We start from the raw sequence: 9,216 nt of genomic DNA, 5'->3' as shown, positions 1-9,216 counted from the left end.
AGGGATAGTTCACACACAAACATTTTAACTATCCCTTTTAATGACCAAACCCCACTGTGCCAGTAGTGGTTCCATCGATGTCAGGACTTACCTTTGGGACAACATACTCTGGGTATTTGGACATGTAGAGGAAGCTCCAGCGAAGGGGGGTGGAGGTGGTCTCAGACCCAGAAAAAAACAGATCCAGAGTACGCAAAACTGGATGGTGTTGAGAGAAAGATGGGAGGGTTTGAGTGGAGCTGAAAGATGGGACTAAAAACAAACAAAATATAAATATTGTAAACTATACTGTGTCCGTAAAATGTGTATAGTTTGTATAAGCTGGAAGTAGAAGCCTAAGAGTTGTTGTCGATTAGTTTACTCCAATTAGGGGAGGGATGGTAGGATTAGGGGAAAATAATAAAGGAAATTATATTTGTAAAAATATATACACTACCGTTCAAAAGTTTGGGGTCACTTAGAAATGTCCTTGTTTTCCATGAAAACATACATGAGTTTGAATAGGAAATATAGCAAAATGCACAGGAAATGTAATCATTGACAAGGTTAGAAATAATGATTTTTAATAGAAATAATAATTGTGTCCTTCAAACTTTGCTTTCGTCAAAGAATCCTCCATTTGCAGCGATTACAGCCTTGCAGACCTTTGGCATTCTAGTTGTCAATTTGTTGAGGTAATCTGAAGAGATTTCACCCCATGCTTCCTGAAGCACCTCCCACTAGTTGGATTGGCTTGATGGGCACTTCTTACGTACCATACGGTCAAGATGCTCCTACAACAGCTCAATAGGGTTGAGATCCGGTGACTGTGCTGGCCACTCCATTATAGACAGAATACCAGCTGACTGCTTCTTCCCTAAATAGTTCTTGCATAGTTTGGAGCTGAGCTTTGGGTCATTGTCCTGTTGTAGGAGGAAATTGGCTCCAATCAAGCACAGTCCACAGGGTATGGCATGACGTTGCAAAATGGAGTGATAGCCTTCCTTCTTCAAGATCCCTTTTACCCTGTACAAATCTCCCACTTTACCACCACCAAAGCACCCCCAGACCATCACATTACCTCCACCATGCTTGACAGATGGCATCAAGCATTCCTCCAGCATCTTTTCATTTGGTCTGCATCTCACAAATGTTCTTCTTTGTTATCCGAACACCTCAAACTTCGATTTGTCTGTCCATAACCCTTTTTTCCAATCTTCCTCTGTCCAGTGTCTGATCTTTTGCCCATCTTAATCTTTTATTTTTATTGGCCAGTCTGAGATTTGGCTTTTTCTTTGCAACTCTGTCTAGAAGGTCAGCATCCCGGAGTCGCCTCTTCACTGTTGACGTTGAGACTGGTGTTTTGCGGGTACTATTTAATGAAGCTGCCAGTTGAGGACCTGTGAGGTGTCTGTTTCTCAAACTAGACACTCTAATGTATTTGTCCTCTTGCTCAGTTGTGCACCGGGGCCTCCCACTCCTCTTTCTATACTGGTTAGAGCCAGTTTGCGCTGTTCTGTGAAGGGAGTAGTACACAGCGTTGTACAAGATCTTCAGTTTCTTGCCAATTTCTCGCATGGAATAGTCTTCATTTCTCAGAACAAGAATAGACTGACGAGTTTCAGAAGAAAGTTCGTTTCTGGCCATTTTGATCCTGTAATCGAACGCACAATTGCTGATGCGCCAGATACTCAACTAGTCTCAAGAAGGCCAGTTTTATTGCTTCTTTAATCAGCACAACAGTTTTCAGAAAAAAATCCAGAAAAACGCATGTCAAAAATGTTATAAATTGATTTGCATATAAGTATTTGACTCCTTCTCAATCAGAAAGATTTCTGGCTCCCAGGTGTCTTTTATACAGGTAACGAGCTGAGATTAGGAGCACACTCTAAAAGGGAGTGCTCCTAATCTCAGCTTGTTACCTGTATAAAAGACACCTGTCCACAGAAGCAATCAATCAATCAGATTCCAAACTCTCCACCATGGCCAAGACCAAAGAGCTCTCCAAGGATGTCAGGGACAAGATTGTAGACCTACACAAGGCTGGAATGGGCTACAAGACCATCGCCAAGCAGCTTGGTGAGAAGGTGACAACAATTGGTGCGATTATTCGCAAATGGAAGAAACACAAAATAACTGTCAATCTCCCTTGGCCTGGGGCTCCATGCAAGATCTCACCTCGTGGAGTTACAATGATCATGAGAACGGTGAGGAATCGGCCCAGAACTACACGGGAGGATCTTGTCAATGATCTCAAGGCAGCTGGGACCATAGTCACCAAGAAAACAATTGGTAACACACTACGCTGTGAAGGACTGAAATCCTGCAGCACCCGTAAGGTCCCCCTGCTCAAGAAAGCACATATACAGGGCCGTCTGAAGTTTGCCAATGAACATCTGAATGATTCAGAGGAGAACTGGGTGAAAGTGTTGTGGTCAGATGAGACCAAACTCGAGCTCTTTGGCATCAACTCAACTCGCCGTGTTTGGAGGATAAGGAATGCTGCCTATGACCCCAAGAACACCATCCCCACCGTCAAACATGGAGGTGGAAACATTATGCTTTGGGGGTGTTTTTCTGCTAAGGGGACAGGACAACTTCACTGCATCAAAGGGACGATGGACGGGGCCATGTACCGTCAAATCTTGGGTGAGAACCTCCTTCCCTCAGCCAGGGCATTGAAAATGGGTCGTGGATGGGTATTCCAGCATGACAATGACCCAAAACACACGGCCAAGGCAACAAAGGAGTGGCTCAAGAAAAAGCACATTAAGGTCCTGGAGTGGCCTAGCCAGTCTCCAGACCTTAATCCCATAGAAAATCTGTGGAGGGAGGCTGAAGGTTCGAGTTGCCAAACATCAGCCTCGAAACCTTAATGACTTGGAGAAGATCTGCAAAGAGGAGTGGGACAAAATCCCTCCTGAGATGTGTGCAAACCTGGTGGCCAACTACAAGAAACGTCTGACCTCTGTGATTGCCAACAAGGGTTTTGCCACCAAGTACTAAGTCATGTTTTGCAGAGGGGTCAAATACTTATTTCCCTCATTAAAATGAAAAATCAATTTATAACATTTTTGACATGCGTTTTTCTGGATTTTTTCGTTGTTATTCTGTCTCTCACTGTTCAAATAAACCTACCATTAAAATTATAGACTGATCATGTCTTTGTCAGTGGGCAAACGTACAAAATCAGCAGGGGATCAAATACTTTTTTCCCTCACTGTAGAAGAGGTAAATGGTCGTCACTAGTTACCACAGCCACAAAGTTATAAACCCCGCCCATTTCTACAATTTATCTTCTTAAAATGTGAATTCAAACCTAACCCTAACCTTAACCACACTGCTAACCTTTGAATTAAGACCAAAAAGGAGCAAAAAAAATGATTTTTACGACATAGCCAATTTCGACTTTGTTGTTACTAGTGGAAACTGAAGTGATGTGACGACACGATAACATCCGGTGAGTGACCTGGACTGGTCCGTCCTCCAACATCAAATTCTTCATGTAACAGCGGGTCATACCTGGTCAAGAGCACAAACGTCATGGGTTTCGAGGAGAAAATGGTCCTAACCGGGGAACCCGAAGATGTAAGACGTGAACTCACTATTTTTTTATTCAATATGTGGTTAAATAATGAACTGGCTCATTTTTTTAAAGGCCAAACCTGAGATAGCCAAATTGGCTATCTGGTACGTTAGCAAACTCGCTAGCTAGTTAGCCAATAATCTGCTAGGTTGCTTTCGATCAACCAGTGGCAATAAATACCATGCGCTAGTTAGCTTAGTTAACAACCTTATTAAATTGTCCAGTGGGTTCTATCGGTGTAATGTTTCGAGTGGTTTGAAATGTGTTTTTCTTTCAGGAAGAGGAGGAAGACGAGGAGGAGGAAGATATGGTGGTATGAATCGATTTGGTTTGATGCAGCATAATCTGCCCACCTTGCATTTGTTCTAAAACCCACATAATCTGTTCTCACATAGCTAACTAGTTGTCATGCAACTGGAGGGAATAAATAGCCTGGTCCCAATTCTGTTTGAGCTATAGCCAAGTCCTATGGTTATTTGTTATGCCAGACATGTTGGCTATAGCAGAAACAGATCTGAGACCAGGCTAGGAGAATAGATGGTTTGTGTACTTATTGGCCTTGGTTTATCTGTTCCAGGACCCCCTTGAGGTGGTGCGGGACAAGTGTGCGCAGGCAGAGCACTGCGTCCACGCCAGGGCGAAACTGGAGGACTGCGAATCCAGGGTCGGCTCCAAGTCCGAAACCAGAGAGGACTGCACTGAGGAGCTTTTTGACTTCCTCCATGCGCGGGACCACTGTGTACGTGAGATCTACCCAGACACTTTCACCAACAGTGAACAAGAGGGTGCAAGGGAATACATACAAGCAGGCATGAGAGTGCATGTGACTCCATTGATAGCGCCCTGCAGCTCTTGATAGAGCCTACTCAAATCAAATGTTATTTGTCACATGCTTCATAAACAACAGGTGTAGACTAACAGTGAAATGCTTACTTACGGGCCTTTCCCAACAATGCAGAGAAAAAAAATAATAGAAAAATAATAACACAAGGAATAAATACACAATGAGTAATGATAACCTGGCTATATACACAGTGTTCGACCTTCCCAAGTTCTCTCAGGTCACCCCGCTCCTCCGCACACTCCACTGGCTTCCAGTTGAAGCTTGCATCTGCTACAAGACCATGGTGCTTGCCTACGGAGCTGTGAGGGGAACGGCACCTCCGTACCTTCAGGCTCTGATCAGTCCCTACACCAAAACGAGGGCACTACGTTCATCCACCTCTGGCCTGCTGGCTCCCCTACCTCTGCGGAAGCACAGTTCCCGCTCAGCCCAGTCAAAACTGTTCGCTGCTCTGGCACCCCAATGGTGGAACAAGCTCCCTCACGACGCCAGGACAGCGGAGTCACTCACCACCTTCCGGAGACACTTGAAACCCCACCTCTTTAAGGAATACCTGAGATAGGATAAAGTAATCCTTCTACCCCCCCTTACCCCCCCCCCAAAAAAATAAAAAAAATAATAATAACCTATTGTAAAGTGGTTGTCCCACTGGCTATCATAAGGTGAATGCACCAATTTGTAAGTCGCTCTGGATAAGAGCGTCTGCTAAATGACAAATGTAAATGTAATTTAAATGTACCAGTACCGAGTCGATGTGCAGGGGTACGAGCTAATTGAGGTAGATATGTACATATAGGTAGGGGTAAAGTGACTAGGAAACAGGATAGATAATAAGAAGTAGCAGCGTATGTGACGAGTCAAAAGAGTTGGGGGGGTCAATGCAGACAGTCCGGGTAGCTATTTGGTTAACTATTTAGCACTCTTATGGCTTGGTGGTAGAAGCTGTTCAGGGTCCTGTTCGTTCCAGACTTGGTGCATCAGTACCACTTGCTGTGCAGTAACAGAGAGAACAGTATGACTTGGGTGGCTGGAGTCTTTGACCATTTTCAGGGCCTTCCTCTGACTCCGCTTAGAGGTCCTGGATGGCAGGGAGCTCAGCCCCTGTGAGGTACTGGGCCGTACGCAGTACCCTCTGTAGGACCTTGCGGTTGGATGCCAAGCAGTTGCCATACCAGGCGGTGATGCAGCCAGTCAAGATGCTTTCAGTGGTGCAGCTGTAACTTTTTGAGGATCTGAGGGCCCATGCCAAATCTTTTCAGCCTCCTGAGGGGGAAGAGGCATTGTCGTGCCTTCTTCACGACTGTGTTGGTGTGTGTGAACCATGTTAATTCCTTAATGATGTGGACACAGAGGAACTGGAAGCTCTCGACCCTCTCCACTACAGCCCGTCGATGTGGATGGGGGCGTGCTTGGCCATCCGTTTCCTGTAGTCCATGATCAGCTACTTTGTCTTGCTGCTGATGAGGGAGAGGTTGTTGTCCTGGCAACACACCTGCCTGGTCACTGACCTCCTCTCTATAGGCTGTCTCATCGTTGTTGGTGATCAGGCCTACCACTGTAGTGTCGTAAGCAAACTTAATGATGGTGTTGGAGTTGTCCGCGGTCACACAGTCGTGAACAGGGAGTACAGGAGGGAACTAAGCATGCACCCCTGAGGGGCCCCCGTGTTGAGGGTCAGCGTGGCGGATGTGTTGTTGCATACACTCACCACCTGGGGGCGGCCCGTCAGGAAGTCCAGGATCCAGTTTCAGAGGGAGGTGTTTAGTCCCAGGGTCCTTAGCTTAGTAGTGAGCTTGAAGGGCACTATGGTGTTGAACACTGAGCTGGAATCAATGAACAGCATTCTCACATAGGCATTCCTCTTGTCCAGGTGGGAGAGGGTAGTGTGGAGGGCAATAGAGATTGCGTCATCTGTGGATCTGTTGGGGCGGTATACGAATTGGAGTGGGTCCAGGCTGTCTGGGATGATGGTGTCGATGTGAGCCATAACCAGCCTTTCAAAGCATTTCATGGCTACAGATGTGAGCGCTACGGGGCGATAGACATTTAGACAGGTTACCTTGGCGTTCTTCTGCACAGGGACTATGGTGGTCTGCTTGAAACACGTAGGTATTCCAGATTGGTACTGTATGTAGGCTGGAGGTAGATCTCTGTCTGCCAAGAATGAACATGACGAGAGAGTGATATCAGTGGGTTCACCTCAATCGTACACAGTGGCTCCCTCTCCTTGTCTCCTCTCCTTCATCTGTACTGTTCTGAAAACAGTTGACAGCACTGTGGTTGAAACCATACTGGGTGTTTGCTTTCACCTGTCCAGTTTCTTCACCTCAGTGTAGATGATAGAGGGGAAACGAGGAGAGGAAGCGACTTAAGACTATTGAGATGCAGTCAGTGTATTCGAGAGATACGTAGCAGTATACCCCCTCCCTATATCTCTAGGGAAAATAATAGCCTAGTATTACTGTCAGCATTGGGATAAACATCCAGGTGTACCACCACAACTGATGCATGGGTAAATTAGATGACTCAACGTTTGAACTTCTACAGCCAAGATTATATCAATTTTCAGGAGTCAGTGGATTTACTCTATAACATGTTCCTCCTTCATTAAGTTCCTCATGATTGGAGATCTTAGAATCTGAGTACAGTACATTTTCATTTTACATTTTCGTAATTTAGCAGACGCTCTTATCCAGAGCGACTTACAAATTGGATACAGTAGTTGAATAGCAGGATGGAGGAGAAGGCTGTGGAGAAACAGGGACAGAAGAGTGGACCGAACCTCATTTGGTGATAAGGTTGTGTACATTCTATCGTCAGATAGGAGGAATGAAGAGAAAATACTCCAACTTTGGATGGGATAACTAGCTACTTAAGGAGACAAAAGTGTCACTCACTTTGCATACATTTGTACAAGACAGTTTGCAATAACTTGCCCTTTAATTTCTGTCCTCCAGGTGGCTCACAAAGTCTTCCATTCTGTCAAGTAAAGTCCCTCCAGCTCCCTGCACTACTGGTGGAAGTTCCCGGTCAGATATAGACAACTACCATTTAACTGAAATACCTGGTTTTAAAGGATTCCTCTGAGTCTGTTGTAACCTCATACACACTGTATCTGTTCATGTGAATAAATTATAGATTAAGTGTTGAATCAGTGTTTGTTTTCTGTGTTTGGATTTAATATATTGGATGATGCATCTAATCTTGTCTACCGGCTGGCTGTATAGTTATTGAGACTGGGAATGATGCATCAATTTGGCAAGTGCAGCATACATTAATTTGGTCATTGGTCTCAACTGGATAACTGCAAAGCATTTATGTTCAGCTTAAACACAATTTCACATAATTAAAACCTATTGTATAGCATGCCTTCATGCAATCAACAGTCCCTGACAAGATACAATAATTTTTTGGCACAAGAGTAGCTTAATGTGCCTTAAAAGATGTATCACAGGTTCCCCATCCGAATGGCCTTGGCTCTATCGATCGCTACATGGCTACTTCATTGCAGAGAAGAGCGTGGCGTTTGGCCGGAACAATGAGACTGGGTAGCCAGGCAACCATCCGAAGGCAAACTGGACCATTGAATTAGGAATTAGAACACGAATTTACAGTTTTTCTCCATTGGTTTGGCTCATTTCTTGAAACAGAAATTACATTCTCAAAACTCTAAGATCATTTGGCAAAACAGTCTTACAGTTCAGCACAACACTATAGCTCACTTGCAAAAGCTCATATCTTTTCTAAAACTGTTCACTCATGCTTCAAAACTAAATTCCTTTCCCATATAAGGAGTCAGTGCCACGAAAATGGCAAAGATCCTTCTCAATTGCTTTGGCTCATTTCTTGAAACAGACCGGACGTTCTCAACACTTGGTGCTTTAGCCAAAATAACGTGGATGGTTCGGCACAACACCATGGTTCACCTGCAAAAGCTCATACCTCTCCCAAAACAGTTCACGCATGTGTCAAAACTAAATTTCCTTCTCATTTAAACAGTCAGTGCCCCCAAAATGCTTCGTCCCTTTGGCATTGTGTAAGCACTGCAAGTCAAAATGTTTAGATGTTTTGTCACTATGGCAGAGGACCATTGAAATATCCCTCATGTCCACCTTTCAGTCTTAGCCCAGTCCTTCATTGACAATGGTTACTGTACTGTTTTTTGTCTAGCTGACAGAATACAATTGTGTATAAAACTGAAAAAAATAAATAGGATTTTAGGGTAAGAGTAGCCTCCAAGGTTTGACATCACACATTGCACTCATACTGCCAAGGAAATTGTAACCATTATCATTCACACACATAAAGTAACTTCCATACATCAGAGTAAAAGAAAATGTATACAGCATAATATACTGTAATATAAACACACAAACAAAAAACAATGAAAATTATATGCAGCCTACAGTGCTGTAAATAAAGCTGGAGTTTCACTACTAACAGTTCTTCACTGGTCGCTGTCCTCACCCTCCTGGCCATCCACACGCTGCTGTCTGTCTGGCCACAGATTCTCGTCCACATCACAGCGTATATTCTCCCTTGCGATGCAACGAGGAAGAAACGGCGTGCATGTCGCAACCATCCCCTACACTGATCTCCTGTAATATCCTCACACGCAGCGTCCATTGCATGGAGCAGGGACCTCTGATCTTGAGCCCGATGCTCATACACTCTCCACCTCCAAGCGGAGAAATACTCCTCAATAGGATTGAGGAAAGGAGAGTAAGGTGGTAGGAACACCATGACCATCCTTGGATGAGTAGTGAACCAGGCCCTGATGAGCGGGCCACGGTGGAAATTCACATTG

The 9,216-nt window shown here is 44.6% G+C and overlaps 1 protein-coding gene across 1 annotated transcript; it reads left to right on the top strand.

Moving 5' to 3' along the window:
- The first annotated feature begins 3,428 nt into the window (after positions 1–3,428).
- On the top strand, positions 3,429–7,560 carry LOC121576434 (cytochrome b-c1 complex subunit 6, mitochondrial-like). Its single transcript, XM_045223492.1, has 4 exons — positions 3,429–3,567; positions 3,843–3,878; positions 4,143–4,304; positions 7,367–7,560. Exons 1-4 carry the CDS (start codon positions 3,523–3,525, stop codon positions 7,397–7,399), a joined length of 276 nt encoding a protein of 91 aa, XP_045079427.1. The 5' UTR covers positions 3,429–3,522; the 3' UTR covers positions 7,400–7,560.
- Positions 7,561–9,216: the final 1,656 nt, after the last annotated feature.

The sequence above is a fragment of the Coregonus clupeaformis genome, chromosome 11 (assembly GCF_020615455.1).
Source record: "Coregonus clupeaformis isolate EN_2021a chromosome 11, ASM2061545v1, whole genome shotgun sequence".
NCBI lineage: Eukaryota > Metazoa > Chordata > Actinopteri > Salmoniformes > Salmonidae > Coregonus > Coregonus clupeaformis.
The sequence above is the reverse complement of the archived record's forward strand: the minus strand, read 5'-3'. Positions and strand labels throughout refer to the sequence as shown.